Here is a 20,796-nt window from a genome sequence, read left to right as displayed (position 1 = left end):
AGGTAGGCTAGTTGAGAACAAGTTATCATTTGCAACCGCAACCTGGCCAAGATATAGCATTGCAATTCGACACATACAACAACACAAAGTTACACATGGAATAAACAAAACATACAGTCAATAATACAGTAGAAAAAAAGAAAACAAAGTCTATAATGGCGACCAAAGGAGGAACTGGCTTTGGGGGTGGCCAGTGAGCTAAACCCACTGGAGTGCGTGCTATGAGTGGGTGCTGCTATGGTGCTATTATTACAGTAGTTTGTATCACTTCTGTATGTCAGCTTGTAAATGAGGACGTTTAACTGTTCTCCAGATATATCCCAATTTCATAATATCTATTAAAAGCATATTTACAAGAGAATGGTATAAATACAGATAAAAGAGGAACCAAGAGGCAATATAATATATGAATTGGCAGACTCAGAGGTCCTTCCTTCTCCTGCTCATCTGCTTGTGACCACCAAGTGGCACCAAATCCAACAGAATCTATCTTGCTCGTAGGTCGGTGGGAGCCTCTCCTCGGTCGTTAGGACCCAGAGAAGGAGTTTAGTGCTCCGTTGCGGTATGAGTGGAGTCGTGAACGCACCCTCCATTGAGAAGTTCGTCATTCACTCACACGGTAGCAAGCTGCGGAATTTGAAGAGTTCTACTGCCGTTATTCTTGTCTACAATGAGAGAACTTCACTTTAAGGATTGCTTTTGGGTGAGTACAAATGTGATTGCAGAGCTATTTGTTTTTAGAGATCTAAATATGATTTTCAAGTTATGCAAATGTGTTCTTTCATTTATAAGGGTGTAAACACAACATACGCCTACACAATAATAGAACAGGTCTAGCTATGTCTATTTGTTAAGTAATTTGACTTTTTTAGAATATTACATACCGCATGGATTTGGTTCTGGTCCTTTTGAAAACCTTGTAATGTCTAGATGCAAATCAGAATGGCAGGGTTTAGGAGTATACCCCATACAGTGTAGGCTATATCAATGCAGGAAATGTAAAACTTGTAATGTATTTGAGGTTTAAAAAGTCCTATGTAGTTGGTCATTTCATCTCATTTGATTTTACCATACGTAAACTGTAAACTGACAAAAACATCCATTAATTGCAATCCACATAATAATTCACATTTACTGTTGCTGCAGGATTATTTTCCTGCTGTAGCGAACTGGCTCAAATTGAATCCTTCTACATCTGTAGGCCTACTGTACCTCTCAAATCACATGTGGTTAAAATGATTATGCCATTCTCTCATGCAGACATACATAGACATAGACATTAGAGGTAACTTCAACTGCAGTTTAGCACACAAAAAAACACCAATTTATTCATGCTCACAAAATACTAAATAATAAATTGCTTCATTACTGTTTTCTTTATTGTTTCCATTGTTTGATGTATCGTGTGCTGTATGTAGCCCATTGGGAATCTTTTACATTATGGATCATTTTGGTTGGAGCACTTGGGGGGTCTTCTCTCTGAATTTTTGGAATGGAGTTGTTTCCTTCTTGATAGACTGTTAAATGGCAATGCAGTGAGGTGTATAGGGGTTCGAATGACCACTACTGGGAGGGTGTGAGAGGCACTCCATGGTGTGCCGTGATTGCGTATTGCTTTTCCACATTCCCAAAATTGCCAGAACAGGGATTTCACCGGCACTGGGGGTTATGACAGTATCATCCAGCACCTCAACAATGGCAAGAAGACATGCAAGGAGATAGAAGACTTCATGAAAGCCAGGTGAGAAGCCATGTAAGATATAGATATAGAAACCATGCATTGAATCCTCAGATTACACTGTTAAAAATGAAGTGCTTTGCAACACTAACTAGTGCCCAACTGAACTGGCACCACCTTAAAGAAAATCTTAACTTTGCTGCTATTGAAACATATGGTTGTGAGGGTACTGACACATTCATCCTGAGGGGTTATGGAATATGACGTGGCGTGTTGTAGCACCACATAATCAAGAGTTGTGCAACACCTTGCCATAGCCTGGGAGCACTAACCCGGAAAAGTTTGAAACTATGGCATTTCGAGTCCTATGTGGTGAAGAATTAGATTACTTCTCTTTTGGTGTCGTTTCCTCTCTCTAAATCTTCTAAAACACTATTGTGGTGTTTCAAATCCTGTCTAGTAGGGTTGTGCGGTATCCAGATATTCATAACGTTATACAGTCCTTCGCTCATTCTGGGATTTAGAGTATTACTGGCTTAGTAAGTGGAGTCAAAAATGAAAAAAAGCTCATTGAGCGTCTAGTACCAGAATGCTAACAAAATTAGCACAAGTAATTGCGATTTTCCTTGGAGGCTGATAGCTAAATATGCTAACAAGCACAACGAAAACGAAAATAAATAAATTGCAAAGATAGTCAATCCAACTCATAAAGTTATCAATATATAGGTAAGGTATTTTTTTGGTGAGTTTGGACATTTACAAGCGAATGTGAACGAGAGACATTGTGCAAATGAACAAACTTTTGACACATGCTTGTCTGAAGGAAGAACAGTACTGACTCTGAAGCAGCATGTGTACACACTGTACCCTGCTCAGAGCAGACAGGCCAAGAACGGAGAGGAGAAAAAACGCAAGGAAATCGAGCAGTGTGAGCTGTACAGATAACTCACCCAAAGGGCTTTGACTTCTCAAACAAGGAAGAAAGCGAACACTATAAATTAGGGGTCGTGTTAATGCAAAATTCTGCATATTTCACGCAGGATTTTTTTTTGTTACTCATAAGAAATATCTTGCTGCGTTTTATAAACGAAGATCTAGAATGCTTCTTGTCATTTCTGCTCGGCATCAGACTAATTTTGTGCTTCAGTTGCACTTTCCACTCGGATGAGAATTCACAAACGGGCTTTCTGTCAGCAGACAGCGCTCTGACTAGGGTGACCACATTTAAAATACCCTAATGCGGGACAACGGGATAATTTAGTGGGACATTTGCAGTATAGTGTAGCCTACACCTGAATATGTTTTTCACACACACAAAAATCTCCCTCCCGCTGCAACGAGCAAGCCTCCCACAAAATGTTGTGATCCAGAAATGAGAGACTGTGGCTGTTTTATGACAATCTGGGAATATGTGGCCAAGGAAACATTTCTGGTTGGTCTTAGTTAGGGATACTTTTAAAACGGGCTTGAGTAAAGTAGCAGCAAATATGTTGAATTAGCATTGAGAGTTTGACGAAATTATCTTATTCTTCAGTCTAATACGTCTTTTTACTTACTTTTGTAGCTTTTCGTCAGACGCACACTTTTTGTAAGTACCGGTAATTAACTGTCCTCTCGAAGTTTAGCTGGAATTTAGCCTAAAAGGATTTGACAAATGTGATTTGTTGACGATAGGACACTGGCCTATGTAAATATCAGATCTCATCAATGATTGGAGAAGTATTTGTCACCAGCACCACATCCTCATGATGTAATATCATGTCATAAGCGCAAAGTGACCACAAAAGAGAGGTTGGAATGTCAATTCTCATCGAATTGGTAGGAAGTCTGAATGAAATACGGAACAAATCTATCTCATTTAGATTAGTGGTATTTTCATTTGTTGATCAAATGTGGCACATCATTGTTTGGTTGCAGGACAAAGGGACAACATGCAGGACTGTCCCGCACAATCCGGGACATGTGGTCACCCTAGCTCTGACTGATGTGTAGCTACTTTTCTCCAATAGTTTTCTCGGTGTAGCTAGCCTACTTTTCTCCGGTAAAAACTTTAAAATATACAAATGTATTGAAAAACTTCAAATAAATAGTTTCAATGGTATTGAAAAACAATCCAATGGCTATTTCCAAATACCTCAGTATACGGTATATACGATATATACTGCCTAAGCCTACTGTCTAGTGCAGAAATAGTTTCCAAATGCTGTAAATGGGTATCCCTTTTCTTAGTGTATATTCACTGCTCTTATATGGCATGTTGACAAACTCTACAGTAATCCCAAAAGTTAAAATGCACATGACGCTTTAACATAGGACACAAGATTGTTTTGTGAAAGAACAAATGAATACGTTTGTCCAGAACGATAATTCATTTGTACAAAATTGCTTTTTCAACACATGATTCTGAAGCTTCAAAGGCGTTATTTTTCTTTGCAAGTGATCAAATGACAACTTGAACAGGTCTTTCATATTTTTATATTCATAAAGAAAGTTCAAAGATCTCTAAGCTATTTATCGTATTAATATTCTTCAAAAGTAACAGAAATGTAGAATTATATTGAATATCAATGGGGGGAAAAGACATGCAAGGACTGCTTATGTGAGCATTAGCACTTAAACAAACCTTGTACAAAACTTCAGGCCAGGGCTCAAGTCATCCATTATGTTAATGTCTCAGACCTGAGTCTTTATGTTCAGTGGATGGAATGACAGTAGAGTTTAGATGATGATATGATTGACAGCTGACAATTCAGTTGGCATGAGTTTGTGAGTCTTGTCTTCGCTGGCTTTGGTAAGGATCGTCAATAGGCGCTAAAGCAGTTAGCATCCATGAATGGGGTAGGCCAATGCTAGAGCAGGCTACATTTGCAGTGGCTATTTACTGTAGCGTATAACATGTGAGTCATACATCAAATAATAGATAAAGCTCATAAAGTTACCAGGCAAACAAGCCAGCAGTATTAACTGAAAAGCCTGCCGTAATTTAAAACAAGTGCACGAAAGGTGCAAAACTGCAAACAATGACATGTGGCATCATGAAAACTCATCAAAATTGCTGTTCGACTTTGACTATTAAGCATTAGTGGCTGATATTCTACACAAAACCCATGTTCTCCTTGAGTGAATTCCTTTTATGTTTCCTTCCTTAACGTGAAAACATTTTGTACTCACATTTTCATTGACACATCCTTCCTTGGATTGTTTTGGAGAGTTTAATCTGAGCGTCTGGTGTGCTTTCACCTGAGTTCGTGAAGGACCAACAAACGTGGCAGTTTTTTTACTCGACCATAGAGTTCGCTGGAGGGGGCACCTTCCACGAATGCCCCCTCTCCAACTCCATGCCTCAGACTTGGGGGATTTCTGAACAGTACGGCAGCACAATGTTTGTATCAGGTCTCAGGATAAGACCCATATGCAGAGAGTTCAAATCACAGATGTTTAATAACAAAACAGATGGCAGGCAAGCTACAGGTCAAGGGCAGGCTGAGGTCAGTAATCCAGGGCAGAGTCAGTAAGGTACAGAACAGCAGGCAGGCTCAGGGTAGGCAGAGGTCAGTAAACCAGGGCAGAGTCAGTAAGGTACAGAACGGCAGGCGGGGTCAGGGCAGGCAGAATGATCAAAACCGGAAGAACTAGAAAACAGGGACTAGAGAGAACAGGAGTACGTGACAAAACACGCTGGTAGGCTGGACGAGACAAGACGAACTGGCAACAGACAAACAGAAAGCACAGGGGAAAATGGGCGACACCCGGTGGGGGGGTGAAGACAAGCACACGACAGGTGAAACAGATCATGGTTGTGACCGTTTGAAGTTCACATTTTGCCTTTAATCTAAACCTTTGCCTTTAAATAGGGGGCCCAAATTCATCACACGATACGTGACTGTGTGGTTGAGTGGGTAAAATTCCAAAGAAATTGGAGGTTCGGGGGTTCAATTCCTTCTTCTGCCTTTCCAACTTTCACTCCATAATAACGATGGAATTTCGCCTCCCCAAAAATCTCCTTAGGCCCTATTCAGACTTGAGATAAGTTGATTTAACATTACTTGAATCCATGTTTTATTGAGTCCATGCTAGGTCTACTTATCTCAAGTCTGAATCGGGCCACATGTGCTCAGTATAACAAGGGTGGTTCAGCACAACCATTTAGTCCTGAAGATTGGCTGAGAGCATTAAGGCAGTGTTTTGACAAGCAGGACCCGGGTTCACATCCACCTCACATGAATACCAGTGATGAAGGACCATTTTACACTTTACCTCATGGTACATCTGCTATAACTTAGATTGCCCTAAACATTTTGATTGTAACAATATTTATCATCATCTTACAATGGGTCCTGGCAAATGTAGCCCATAATTAGTGCCACGGTCTATCCTAGAATAGGTATTCAATTCCCAGTGTCTTCTTTAAAATGTTGATTAAAATATTTACTAAACATCATCATCAATCAAATATTGACTGAAAATCATCATCAATCAATATTTATGCTATAAACCATTTGCAATTTAAAACCATCAGATTGGATGCGAGACAGTCTGCCAAAACATACTTTTGATGTGTTGATGCTGCCTTTTACATGCACTGAAACATCAAAAAGGGTTTTTTCAACACTCACTTAAAGCACAATTACTCAGATTAAAGAACCACTTCAGAGTACTTCCGTTTTTAAACACAATCAGTGTATCATAACACTTGGGTCTACGTTCAAACACCCTCCGAACACCAGATATCAGCATAGGTGCACTACTTTTCATGTTTTTTTTTATTTGTTTTTTTTAATTGTGTTTTTGAGTCTCTCTATTTTGTTAACAGTGTACTACAGAGAATATGCTCTGGAAAAGAGACTATGAATGCTATGGTTCTGTTATAGGTGACAGCACCCACAGGCTCTGCTGCCATGTCGTTCTTGTTGTTGTCTGTTTGTTTTCACCGAATATCAGCAATGTGTTGTTGTGGGCTGACCTTTTCAAAGGGCATTGAGTATTCGTTCCACGACACAGAAGTAAGATAAGGAAGTCATTTAAGTGATGATGCCCGAGAAGCCGGCGTTTGGAGGATATAATGGCACGGGTGTTGTTAGGCCCGAGACGAAGTGGTTCCAAGTAGAACTATTTGGGGTTCCAGGTGGAACCCTCTGTAGAGAAGGGTTCTACCTGCAACCACAAAGGGTTCTCCTATGGGGATAGCCAAAGAACCCTTTAAGGTTCCAGATAGCACCTAGTTACTGTGTAATACACCACACGATTTGAAGGGGGAGAATTTCCCCCTAATCTAAATAGACACCTTTCCTGGCCAACTGATACAGCATAGTTCACCAAAGTTCATATTATGAATCATTTCTATGTTTGATTTGATTCTCTCTGTAACGAATGCGCTGAGAGTCGGGAAGCAAGTACAGGGAGTGAGTGTTTTAATAAATAAACAAGCAAAACAATTAACACGAAACACAAACAACACATGAAACAGAGTCAATAACACCCGAGGAAAGAACCAAAGGGTTGTGACAGATATAGGGAAGATAATCAAAGAGGTGATGGAGTCTAAGTGAGTGTCACGCTGGTGCGCTTGACGATGTTGACAGGTGTGCGGGATAATCAGCAGCCTGACGACCTAGAGGCCGGAGAGGGAGTATAGTTGAGCCGGCTGGGGCGCGGGAACCTGCCAGACCGGCTGAGGCAGGGGAGCCTGGCGATCCGGCTGAGGCATGAAAGCCCGAGGAGCCGGCTGAGGCAGGGGAGCCGGTAGCGGCTCCCGGACCCGCCGTTATTTACACTGACACAAAAAAATATATATATATATATATATCATATTGAAAGATAGAAAGTGTGGTTTTGCAAATATATTGCAGTCATATGTAGAAAAAAATAGAAAAAAGTTAAAGCAGTTATGGTGAAAGTTGCCTATATTTGAATTTTCTTTATCTCATGGACACTAGGACCCTTCGGTGGTGCAAATCTTCACACTATAGCCAAATCTTCTCTCATGCACATGTTGTAGATAACATTTGTGAACTGTTTACCTTGTTGAATGCACCTCTGAAGAGATGTGTTTGGTCATCTTTCAGAGCATCCATAGAGGAGAAGTATGCCAAAGAGCTACTGGGTCTCTCCAAGAAGGTGTGTGGGTGCAATGAGATGAAGTAAGTCCGTCTGTTGTTGCCGATGTTATCCATGCTGTAGTCGATATTGCTTGCCATCAGTCAGACACTGTAAAAATGTATACAGAAATCATTTGAAAGGCCTGCTATTGAAGGTAGAGATGCCCTTGTAATGGGCTTTGTTGAAAGCCCTTAAAAGCCATCACATAACATGTTTAATAGCCTTCTTATTACCCTGGTGCCAATCTGTCTCAAACAAGACAAGTAAATGCAAACTTGCAGTGAATTCAGAAAGGTTTTCAGACGCCTTTTTCCACATTAAAGCCTTATTCTAAAAATGGATGAAATAGTTTTTTTCCTCGTTAGGCTATAGACAATACCCGATAATGACGACGCAAAAACTTTTTTTGTTTTGTTGTTGTTATATGTGGGTTGTTGATATTGCCTGGCATGTAACCTTCAGATGGCACACTAGAAGGCTGTGGATCTGCCCATTGATAGCACTGTCTGAAGTTGACGAAACCCATTTTTTTTGGCGCGTTGTATGATGGTTTGCATGCTTCAACGGCTCATTGACCATGCAGCACTACACGCATGAGCGTTATTAGTGCATTTGTGTTACACGATTTAATTACTGTTGGGGCCTTTTTCTGTCGAGAAGGATTCTGTCAGTGGTTTGAGTGTCCATCCTGTTTCAGCTTGGTCACATGCTTCAAATGGTTTTGTGGTTAAGGCCTTTTCCGGTAAGGTGGGGAGGGGGGGGGGGGGGTTAATTAATCATACAGCTCATTCTCTTCATTCTTAATTATTCTTTGTTATGTGAGGTCAGGTTGTTTTGCATAAATTCCATTTCATCATTTTACATCATTTGTGTGTTTGTTTAGCACACTGAAGAGATCGCTGGATGTGTTCAAACTGCGTAAGTGTTGCAGTCACAACAATGTGCCTGATGATATATGATGATGACTGTGCTATGAGTTGGTATTTCCACGTGATGTGTGTTGTGTCATCCACACAATTTACTAATTCACTCAAACCCTCTTTTACAACATAGAGACTGAACATGTGAGTTTGTCACACCTACAACTGGCACAAACAATGAGGGATGAGGCAAAAAAACTTGAGGACTTCAGGGAGAGACAGAAAGAGGCAAGGAAAAAGGTACCATTGCATTCTATCAACTACGTAAACCCCTGAAATAAATGTAGGAAATTTAAAACATCTTTAGTTACTTATAGACCTAATAATGCATTGCTAATACAGTGCACTCTGCTTAATAGTGAATGCGTTTATAGTGATCAACCACTTATAACTGATAACATCAAATTGTCCTGCATGGATGTGACAATGCGCACTGTAATTGCAAATCAGGGATTTATCATCTCTATCGTCTTAGGTAGAATATAATATCTTTGACACTTCTTCTTCGCAGGTTGAACAACAGATGGATGCCCTACACAAACAGAGGGCCACTCAGTTCAAGAAAACTATGGAGGTAAGCTGGAGAACTTTCCTATATTATTAGTCAAGCCACCAGTTATCATCCATTCTGTCATCTAAAGTCATGTCTAGTTTCAGTCATCATGTTACCAAAATGTGAAACAGACTATTGTAATATAAGTCATCCTTCCTCAACAGCAATGAGAAGTGAATAAGGGGGGGAACCTCTCAAATAAATAGGAAGTTACATTATATGTACTGAGGCACCTCGAATGAAGGGGAAGTTATTATAAGTTAGTATATTTTGGCATCCCGGGTGGCACAGTGGTTAAGGGCGCTGTACTGCAGCGCCAGCTGTGCCACCAGAGACTCTGGGTTCGCGCCCAGGCTCTGTCGTAACTGTCTGCGACCGGGAGGTCTGTGGGGCGACGCACAATTGGTCTTGGCGAGTTCTGCAACCCATCCGCACTCCGTTGCGTTCCAGCTTGGTGGTCGACAAGACGTAGGTAAGGGGAGTGTTGTCACTGTAGGCTGTGAAGGTTGGTGCACAGTATAAGTAATCGCAGAACTCTACTGTGATTGACCAGTACAGGGCTAGAAACTCACATTTTCCTGAGTGGAAATGGTAGTTTTTCTCAGGTGCAGTCAAGGTCCGAGATGCATAGGCTATCATACACCGTTTTTTTGTGTCTTGTTTCGGATACAACACAGCTCCTAAACCTTTGTCTGATGCATCTGTGTGAATGATAAACGGCTTTGAGAAGTCTGGGAAACCGAGCACAAGCGGTCTATCAGCTGCTCCATTATTTGTTGATGCGTATCAGTCCACGTCATTGATTTGTGAGAGGGCAATCCTCTTGTTTCCCCCTTTGCCTGCCATTTCTTTGCTTTGTTGTGTGTACCTGTAACTTCTTCAGGAGACATTGTGAGCAGGTTGTAGAGGGGGCTAGCAATGCGTGAGAAGTCTTTGATGCATTGCCTATAGTAGCTCAGCAACCCCATGGTTCCTCTGAGCTCTTCTCGTGTACTTGGTGTTTTGTCCTTCAGAGCTCTGACTGCTGCAGTATCAGCTGAATTGATTTTGCTTCCCTCGGGCAGACACTATTCTCCCTAAAGAGCGATCCCTCCGCTGCGAATATCTCACACTTTCTGGGCTTCAGCTTTATCCCATAAACTCTTAGTCTCTGTAGTACTTTTCTAAGGATGTCGATATGGTTCTCAAAGGTCTTGCTGAAGACGAGGTTGTCGTCCAGATACAGGATACAGATCTCATCTGTCAAGCCATCCAAACATTCCTCCATACAGCGCTGGAAGGCTGCGGGTGCATTCATGAGTCCAAACGGAATCCGAACCCACTCATACAGTCCCCAGGGGCTCACAAAGGCTGTCATGGGCTTGCTTTCCTTTGCAATGAACCCTTGGTGATATGCTTTTCCCTGATCCAAGAGTGAAAATCAGGAATGTCCTCCAAGGCTGTCCATGATATCCTGTACTCTGGGTATTGGCTGGCGGTCAGGGTGAGTCTTCCTGTTCAGCTCCCTGTAGTCTATGCACAGTTGTAAGCTACCGTCCTTTTTCCTTACACATACGACTGGGGAAGAGTAAGGAAAGTTGGACTTCTCCACCCAACCCTGTGCTATCAGGTCATGCACGTAGTCTTTCACCATTCGTCTCTGTGTGCAGTTTTTCCGGTGTTCAGCCCAGAGTTCATTTTGCCGTTGTCTCGAACAGTAGAGTGTTTTCTTACAGGATGGGCACTGTTGCAGTGCATGGCCCTTTTCTCTCATGCCACAGGTTGTACAGTGTTGGGACGTGTCTGTGTGACTAATTACTCCTTGTTCCACAGGGGCAACCTGTCTTCGTTTTAAAGGAACCTCTTTGGTTGGCCTTGTTTCTTCTAAACCGACAGCCTGCCAGGAAGTGGTCGCTGCTCCCACATCTGTAGCAGTGCTGGCAGTACTACTCTGATCTGCTCTGATGGATACTTTACCTGTGGTTCATATCACTGTTGATGTAACTGGACAGTTTCTCCCATCCGTCCTAGACCACGAGCTGGCCAGTGCTGCTGCGGGGGGGCCTTGTGCTTTATAATGCGCTGTCATGTTATCCTGTTCTCTGCTTGGTGGTGGGGGATATTGCTGCGGTATGAACACAGGTTGTTTAATGGGTTCTATGGTTTGTGAGACTTCAGCACTCAAGGTCTTTAACACCATCATATCAGACCTCAGTTATTTTTTTGTCCTATGGTAGCAGCAATTGACTGTGGTAGTTGTCTTCAAACAAATGTCAATGTTTTAGAGACTTTCCTGTTGTCAGTCATTCAGTGAAGAATAGCATAGTCAGTAAAGCGTTTTCACACATTCAGACGTGTAACCCCACTTCCCCTGTTATTCCATGTCGTTAACCAAAGTCAAAGAAGACATATGAGCAAAAGTGTCGAGACAAAGAGGAAGCAGAACAGAACATGAACCGAAATGCAAGCACCAGTAACGCCAAGCAGCAGGAAAAGGTAAGCTTCAGAGAAACGGACCACACATTGTCCCGGAGGCAAAGTTTCAAACCCTGACTGCACCACTTTCCATTCTATGTCCTTCTCCTCTATCTCCCCCATCTCCATAACTTATTCACTGAATGTTTTTTTTTTTTTAACACGAACGTGACAGTGCAGTCAAAATTGTGGTTTTCCTGTTTTTTTTTATAAACAATATTTCAACACAATTGGGTCGAAACACTCTGAATTTGTGAAAATAATGATAATGCTCTTTTAGTGCTTTTTGAAAAAAAAAAACACTTGAAATTTCAGCCTGTTCAAGTGGGATGGTATTTTTGTCCCACAGCATGTCATCCCAATCTGATCTGATTATTCTGACCAATGAGCAGTCATCTTTCATTTGCATTTACACCAATGCATTGTTGAATACTCGTTTGTGATTGGCTTGAAGGGCATTCTAGACCGTGCATTATTTCCCTTCTAATGCACGGTATATCAACACGGTAGAATTCAATGGCTATATTTCATTCTTACATGTTCTATGTTTGGACTGCTTTTGAAAGCAAAAGTCGAATAAAAAAAAAAACGTATTGGCATTGTTTAATGGGATTCGTCATTCATTATTCTCCATAGAACGAATAGCCCCACATTAATTATCCCTTACATGTATCCTGCTACTTTGAAGGGATAAGTGGGGTAGGCTCTAGTCTAGAGTCCTCCAAACAGTGCTGTGTATGTCAATATACTGTGTTCACATTTGTATCGACACGCCCACACAATCAGACTGAGCATTTCAATGGCAAAAGGAGGCTCAGGGAAATAAATGATTTTTAAAAAAAAAGCATATTTTGTGTTTATTTTCGTGAAATAAACACACACAATGATTTATTAGACATGCAGTGATGATTTAAACATGTCATTAAAAAGACTGCTTGGGGGCTTTAAAAAGAAACAAAAATGCTGGCGACACTAAATGAGCTGAGTGAGCCATGAGAATCTGCCTATTTTGACCACAGGAATTAGACCGCAAGAATTAGGCCTACACTGACCACAGGAAGAACACGGCTATCTAGCTTGTACACCGTTTCTGAAGTGAACCTTTTCCAATATGACGACATATTTTTACTGTATACTTAAAACAAAAAAAATAACTAAAGTAACGACCTGAACACAAGGAAGGGTTACACAAAGTACCGAATATGTCCTCAGTGTTTTTCTTTGTCATCTTTCAGCTATTTGCAAGAACAAATCAAGCAAAAATGAATGCAGAGGTAGCTGGTAAGAATGACAACCTATTATCCCTTTTGACTCTTGTCCACCATAAACAGGGGAAACCACAAATCATCATCTAGGGTTATGTGCTGATAGTATGGTCTCCAAAGATGTATGTTCTCTGATTGGAATCCCAGACAGGCTATACATGCAGAATGTGACTGCGCTGGGAAGAATCAGGGAGGACTGGCAGAAGGAGCATGTCAAAGCATGCGAGGTAAGGGCCAGAAAGCATCAGAGTATTTTTGTTGGTTTGTTAGTTGAATACTGTATTACTTGTACATTATTTGTAATATTTGTACTGTGCCGGACAAGAAGGAAACCGCTCCGGGATTTCGCCATGAGGCCAATGGCAACCGTTACAGAGTTTATTGACTGTGATAGGAAAAAAACAGAGGATGGATCAACAACATTGTAGTTACTCCACAATACTAACCTAATTGACTGAGGGAAAAGAAGGAAGCCTGTACAGCAGTGTTTCCTAAACTCGGTCCTCGGGACCTCAAGGGGTGCACATTTTGTTTTTTTACACAGTTTTTCTACACAGCTGATTCAAATTATCAACGCTTAATGATTAGTTGATTATTTGAATCAGCTGTATAGTGCTAGGACAAAAATCAAAACGTACAACCCCTTGGAGTCCCGAGGACCGAGTTTAGGAAACCCTGCTGTACAGAATAAAACGTTTCCAAAACATGTATCCTCTTTATAACAGGGCACCTAAAGTAATACTGCAAAAAAAAAATGTGGCAATGCAATTCACTTTTTGGGCAAATGTCAAACAATCCTGGTGTGGAAAGCTCTTAGAGACTCACACTGCTGTAATCGCTGCCAAAGGTGCTTCTACCAAGTATTGTCTCAGGATTGTAAATACTGATGTAAGCGCGTTTTTTGTGTATTTTATTTTCACTAAATTTGCTGACATTTGTAAAAACATGTTTACACTTTGTCGTTAGGGGTGTTGTGTGTAGATTGGTGAGAAGAAAAAAAAACTGATATTTATTCCATCTTGAATTCAAGCTGTAACAACAAAACAACAAAAATGAATACTTTTTGAACGCACCGTATACCATTTAGTGCTCTGTTACATCCAGGTATTTGAGAAGCAGGAAGTTGAGAGGATTAACACTCTAAGGAACATGGTGTGGACTCATCTCAACCAGCTCTCCCAGCAGTGTGTCACCAGCGATGAGGTAAAGTCACACTTCAAATGCTTTATTTCCTAGGGACTCATCAAGGTGCAATCTGCAGTAGTTACTTACTGGTAGTCAATGTTCATTTTTTGTTGTTGTAAATGATACGCAAAGAATAGCGTGAAGGATTGTGGCTGTAAGGGACCTTCCATATTGCTTGTTTCTAACTTGTTTGTCTGTGTGTTCAGCTATATGAGGAAGTGAGGAAGTCTCTTGAACATTGCGACATACAGGAGGACATTGAACACTTTGTGAACCTCAGACGGACTGGGGATAAACCACCAGGTACAGTTCCTCACTCTTCACGGGTCCGCTTTGTCATCCAAAGAAAACAACAGGCACATTACAATACATTATAGGTCATCTTAAGGGCTACAATGAAAATCTGACTTTTTTTGTGTGTGTCATCCTTGATACTTTTATGTAGGCATTAGCCTTGTTATTCGTGTCCGGGCCCCCCTCCTTGACAGTCTAGTTGTTTATTGTAGTTGTACTCACTACTCACCCCCTGACCTGCTCGGTCCTCACTTCTCAGCTCCTATTCTGTATGATAACTTCTACGGCAGTCAGAGGGTCCCCGTAGCACCATCAGTCACCCAAATGACTCCATCTATCACCAGGTGAGTGTGATTTTATCAATAAATGTTGTTGTTTTTTTTTGGGGGGGGGGGGGGGGGGGGGGGGGGGCAAACCAATAATATGTTGAAAGGGGAACAACACGCACAACAGATGATGATTTTCCCCTTACCAAAAAAAGATTATTTTTTTATCGTAATTCTCATCATGTCATGTCGATTTCTATTTTGTCTGTTTTGTGAACATCAGGAGACCACTGCCTAATCCAACCAACACTGGAGGTGAGGTATATGTTAAAAAACGACTGAGACATTCCGATATTATGACAAAGTTGTCAGATGTAATCCATCCTTGAAAATATGAATAAACTGTTCTTTGTTTTCCATTGAATGACCTGCCGCTGCCTGTTTGTTTATTTATTTGTGTTTTGACTTCCTCTGCTGTAGGTGATTTGATCAACTCAACTGCATTAGATCCAGATCGAGCCTACAGTGTTATACAATACTAGCACACGGGTAAGTCGTGTATTCTTCAGTATTACAGCTTCAGTCAAATGACCATTGTCATCACAATAAGTTTGAGCCCACCTAAATCCATGGTTTTATTTGTTTAATTTCCAGTTATCTATGGGTATTGATATCGACTGCCTGGTGGAATGCTGAGTGTGGATCCCTTCAGTGATGGATGTAAAGAGTGGACTTTGTGCTTTGTGCATTCAACAGTGACACCTTGACAAACTAATTCAGAAACACCACCAACGCTGATGTTAGAACAGCATGTTTTGATTATGTCATCATCATTGTGGTTTTATAGCTGTGTTATAAACAGTAAGGTTAAGTGTCATAGCTCATATACAATATATGTCAATTGGTAATATATTTAGTTTTTGTACAGTCTAAACCAGGAAATATTGTTAAAGCAAAAATAAAAGTAATCACCACAACTATTTGTTATTATTATTATTATTTTTTTATTGGCCCATCCACCACCTCCCCTCTTCGGAGGACCAAAATAATTGGACCAGAATAAAGCTTAGATGTACATCTACTGTACACACATCTTTCTTACATGGCACATCTCTCTTTCTTTTCTTTACGGTGGTTACATAGTTGACAAACATCACATTCAGATAGAAGGTACCCAAACGCATACGCTATACATTACGTATTGTGTTTTTAGTCAACTATTATAGAACATGAGCTTTTAAACATGAGCTTTTAAACCCACCCCTCAGCTACTCTCAGTCCATCTCACCTATTTCCTTAAATTCCCCTCTTATGATTTCCATGTGCCGTATATTTTTCAACTGTGCTGTGATGTTTCACATAAATTCTGAACCTTTTTAATCGCATAGTATCTACAGATTGTAAGTTAAAGATTAATATTTTTGCAAAAAGTATTAGGTTGTTGATAGATTTACTATTGCTTTCCAAATCTCCCAACAGTGCTATTTGTAGGGTTAATTTTAGGTAAATGTTGAGATTTTTCTGCCATTTCTGAACCGGTGACCAGAAACAAGCTACACCGGGGCAATACTAGAATAAGTGATCTAATGAGTCTGTCTCTTCGCAGCAAACTCTGCAGAGCTGAGATGGTTGTATGCCCCCATAGACATAGCATTCTGTTGGTGGCAAGAATTTTGTACAGTAATTTCAATTGGAAAAACGTTGAATCAAGCGTTGTTTTTTGTATCCGTTTATAAACAATGTGCCATGGAATTGGCACATTGAAAATCTCTTCTCATCTATTTTGTAACCTGTATGGGGCTGCAGTCAACATTTTGGCCTTCAAATGAAACAGGAATATTTTTTATACTTATGACGTTTTGGCCAATTTCGGTCTTTAATTCAATTCACAAATTCACAAATGTATGTGTAGGAATCTTGAATGATGATCATACTCTTGTTTGAATAACCTGCTACTACTGTTATACTGACAGTATTGACATGTTTGATTGACATGATGAGCGGGACACTCCCCTACGAGGGCATACAGAGTAGGTGCCTCCCACACATTTCCTGCTCAAGGCTCTGAATGTAACGAGTTTCGTCTTCATACGAAGGAGAGTCGGACCAAAATGCAGCGTGTGGTTTACGATCCATGTTTATTAATAATACGAAACACGAATCTCCAATACAATACTACAAAACAGAACGTAACGAAAACCTAAACAGCCTATCTGGTAAAAAACACATAGACAGGAACAATCACCCACAAACACACAGTGAAACCCAGGCTACCTAAATATGGTTCCCAATCAGAGACAATGACGAACACCTGCCTCTGACTGAGAACCATATCAGGCTGAACATAGAAATAGACAAACAAGACATGAAACATAGAATACCCACTCAGATCACACCCTGACCAATCAAAACATAGAAAATACAAAGTAAACTATGGTCAGGGCGTGACAGTACCCCCCCCCCCAAGGTGCGGACTCCGGCCGCAAAACCTGAACCTATAGGGGAGGGTCTGGGTGGGCATCTGTCCGCGGTGGCGGCTCTGGCGCTGGACGTGGACCCCACTCCATGACAGTTTTAATCCCCCTCCTAAACGTCCCTAAATAGGTTACCCACCACAATGATAACATGGGACAGAGGGACAGCTCGGGACAGAGGTAACTCGGGACAGATGGGTAGCTCAGCACTGAGAGGAAGCTCAGCACTGAGAAGAAGCTCAGCACTGAGAAGAAGCCCAGGCAGGTAGTAGAAACTACCAGAACCTGGCTGGCTGGCGGTTTCAGCAGATCCTGGTCGACTAGCAGATCTGGAAGAATCTGGTCGACTGGCGGATCTGGGAGAATGTGGTCGACTGGCGGATCTGGGAGAATCTGGTCGACTGGCGGATCTGGGAGAATCTGGTCGACTGGCGGATCTGGGAGAATCTGGTCGACTGGCGGATCTGGGAGAATCTGGTCGACTGGCGGATCTGGGAGAATCTGGTCGACTGGCGGATCTGGGAGAATCTGGTCGACTGGCGGATCTGGGAGAATCTGGTCGACTGGCGGATCTGGGAGAATCTGGTCGACTGGCGGATCTGGGAGAATCTGGTCGACTGGCGGATCTGGGAGAATCTGGTCGACTGGCGGATCTGGGAGAATCTGGTCGACTGGCGGATCTGGGAGAATCTGGTCGACTGGCGGATCTGGGAGAATCTGGTCGACTGGCGGATCTGGGAGAATCTGGTCGACTGGCGGATCTGGGAGAATCTGGTCGACTGGCGGATCTGGGAGAATCTGGTCGACTGGCGGATCTGGGAGAATCTGGTCGACTGGCGGATCTGGGAGAATCTGGTCGACTGGCGGATCTGGGAGAATCTGGACGACTGGCAGATCTGAGAGAGTCTGGACGACTGGCAGATCTGGAAGAGTCTGGACGACTGGCAGATCTGGAAGAGTCTGGTCGACTGGCAGATCTGGAAGAGTCTGGTCGACTGGCAGATCTGGAAGAGTCTGGTCGACTGGCAGATCTGGAAGAGTCTGGTCGACTGGCAGATCTGGAAGAGTCTGGACGACTGGCAGATCTGGAAGAGTCTGGACGACTGGCAGATCTGGAAGAGTCTGGACGACTGGCAGATCTGGAAGAGTCTGGACGACTGGCAGATCTGGAAGAGTCTGGACGACTGGCAGATCTGGAAGAGTCTGGACGACTGGCAGATCTGGAAGAGTCTGGTCGACTGGCAGCTCTGTCTGCTCCATGCTGACTGGCTGCTCCATGCTGACTGGCAGCTCTGGCTGCTCCATGCTGACTGGCTGCTCCATGCTGACTGGCAGCTCTGGCTGCTCCATGCTGACTGGCTGCTCCATGCTGACTGGCAGCTCTGGCTGCTCCATGCTGACTGGCTGCTCCATGCTGACTGGCTGCTCTGGCTGCTCCATGCTGACTGGCTGCTCCATGCTGACTGGCTGCTCCATGCTGACTGGCGGCCCTGGCTGCTCCATGCTGACTGGCGGCCCTGGCTGCTCCATGCTGACTGGCGGCCCTGGCTGCTCCATGCTAACTGGCGGCCCTGGCTGCTCCTTGCTAACTGGCAGCTCTGGCGGCTCCTTGCAGACTGGCAGCTCCATGCAGACTGGCAGCTCCATGCAGACTGGCAGCTCCATGCAGACTGGCAGCTCTAAGCTAACTGGCAGCTCTAAGCTAACTGGCAGCTCTATGCTAACTGGCAGCTCTATGCTAACTGGCAGTTCTGAACAGGCGGGAGACTCCGGCAGCGCTGTAGAGGCGGAAAGCTCTGACAGCGCTAAACAGGCGGGAGACTCCGACAGCGCTGGAGAGGAGGAGGGCTCCGACAGCGCTGGACAGGCGAGGCGCACTGTAGGCCTGATGCGTGGTACTGGCACTGGTGGTACTGGGCCAAGGACACGCACAGGAAGCCTGGTGCGGGGAGCTGCTACCGGAGGGCTGGGGTGTGGAGGTGGTACTGGAAAAACCGGACCGTGCAGGCGCACTGGAGCTCTTGAGCACCGAGCCTGCCCAACCTTTCCTGGTTGAATGCTCACGGTCGCCCTGCCAGTGCGGCAAGGTGGAATAGCCCGCACTGGGCTATGCAGGCGAACCGGAGACACCGAGCGCAAGGCAGGTGCCATGTAAGCCGGCCCACGGAGACGCACTGGGGACCAGCTGCGTAGAGCCGGCTTCATGGCATTAGGCTCGACGCTCAATCTAGCCCGGCAGACACGCGGAGCTGGAATATACCGCACCGGGCTATGCACCCGCACTGGAGACACCGTGCGCACCACTGCATAACACGGTGCCTGTCCGGTCTCTCTAGCCCCCCGGTAAGCACAGGGAGTCTGCTCAGGTCTCCTACCTGGCATAGCCATACTCCCTGTTAGCCCCCCCCCAAGAAATTTTTGGGGCTGCCTCTCAGGCTTCCATCCGCGTCGCCGTGCTGCCTTCTCATACCAGCGCCTCTCTGCTTTCACCGCCTCCATTCTACGGTAACCCTCCTCGCACTGCTCCAGCGAATCCCAGGCGGGCTCCGGCACTCTCCCTGGGTCGGCCGCCCACCTGTCGATCTCCTCCCAAGTAGTATACTCCATACTGTACTCCTCCTTGGGCTGTTCCTGTTGTTTCTTCTCCCGCTGCACCTTAGTGCGGCTACACTCCCCTGGTTTAGCCCAGGGTCCTCTCCCGTCGAGGATTTCCTCCCATGTCCAGAAATCCTTATTGCGCTTCTCCTCGCGCTGCTCCTGCCTGTTGACACGCTGCTTGGTCCGTTGGTGGTGGGTGATTCTGTAACGAGTTTCGTCTTCATACGAAGGAGAGTCGGACCAAAATGCAGCGTGTGGTTTACGATCCATGTTTATTAATAATACGAAACACGAATCTCCAATACAATACTACAAAACAGAACGTAACGAAAACCTAAACAGCCTATCTGGTGAAAAACACATAGACAGGAACAATCACCCACAAACACACAGTGAAACCCAGGCTACCTAAATATGGTTCCCAATCAGAGACAATGACGAACACCTGCCTCTGACTGAGAACCATATCAGGCTGAACATAGAAATAGACAAACAAGACATGAAACATAGAATACCCACTCAGATCACACCCTGACCAATCAAAACATAGAAAATACAAAGTAAACTATGGTCAGGGCGTGACACTGAAGAAGGCGATTCATGCCGAAATGTAAGCCTACTGTTTGTTTGTTTCATCAATAAATCTATATGATTTACGCAAAAACAGAGCGTTCCTTTCTCTTTATTCTCCCGGATGGTCACCAGTTGAAGTATACTGGGGTAAGGAATGCTTTTTGGAGGTTCCCTACCCACTCCTTAATTTTTTTGCGGTAATGCTGCAATCAGTAGGTTGTAATTGTGGATAGCGCAAAAAAAATTGTTAGCTGCATATGTGAAATAACTCCACCTTTCCTATTCATAAAATAATAAACAAAGATCATTCCTTTTTTTCTATAAATCAGTTAAATTTGTGTCAATTAGTATATTTGAGTTGAACCGTAATATTTGTTGTAACATTTGTCCTGTGTTTTCTGGAGGATGAAACTGGAATTGCAACCAGCTTTGTATGG

At 43.3% G+C, this 20,796-nt stretch overlaps 1 protein-coding gene across 1 annotated transcript; it reads left to right on the top strand.

Annotated features, from left to right (window-relative positions):
• The first annotated feature begins 538 nt into the window (after nucleotides 1-538).
• Nucleotides 539-20,450, top strand: LOC139408891 (proline-serine-threonine phosphatase-interacting protein 2-like). The gene is made up of 16 exons (XM_071153323.1): nucleotides 539-703; nucleotides 1,641-1,741; nucleotides 7,744-7,818; nucleotides 8,661-8,695; nucleotides 8,831-8,937; nucleotides 9,209-9,271; nucleotides 11,627-11,725; nucleotides 12,940-12,985; nucleotides 13,117-13,196; nucleotides 14,074-14,172; nucleotides 14,361-14,457; nucleotides 14,708-14,792; nucleotides 14,998-15,029; nucleotides 15,195-15,263; nucleotides 15,369-16,784; nucleotides 20,377-20,450. The coding sequence occupies exons 1-14, from the start codon at nucleotides 671-673 to the stop codon at nucleotides 15,254-15,256; spliced, it is 1,014 nt and encodes a 337-aa protein (XP_071009424.1). The 5' UTR covers nucleotides 539-670; the 3' UTR covers nucleotides 15,257-15,263; nucleotides 15,369-16,784; nucleotides 20,377-20,450.
• Nucleotides 20,451-20,796: the final 346 nt, after the last annotated feature.

Source organism: Oncorhynchus clarkii, chromosome 5 (assembly GCF_045791955.1).
Source record: "Oncorhynchus clarkii lewisi isolate Uvic-CL-2024 chromosome 5, UVic_Ocla_1.0, whole genome shotgun sequence".
NCBI lineage: Eukaryota > Metazoa > Chordata > Actinopteri > Salmoniformes > Salmonidae > Oncorhynchus > Oncorhynchus clarkii.
The sequence above is the reverse complement of the archived record's forward strand: the minus strand, read 5'-3'. Positions and strand labels throughout refer to the sequence as shown.

Excerpts from the sequence above, each read along its gene's own strand:
- LOC139408891 (XM_071153323.1), top strand. The coding sequence starts at position 671 with ATGAGAGAACTTCACTTTAAGGATTGCTTTTGG. Across the intron at positions 8,696-8,830 it reads GCTGGATGTGTTCAAACTGC|AGACTGAACATGTGAGTTTG; the intron begins GTAAGTGTTGCA and ends TTTACAACATAG. Across the intron at positions 14,173-14,360 it reads AGTGTGTCACCAGCGATGAG|CTATATGAGGAAGTGAGGAA; the intron begins GTAAAGTCACAC and ends CTGTGTGTTCAG.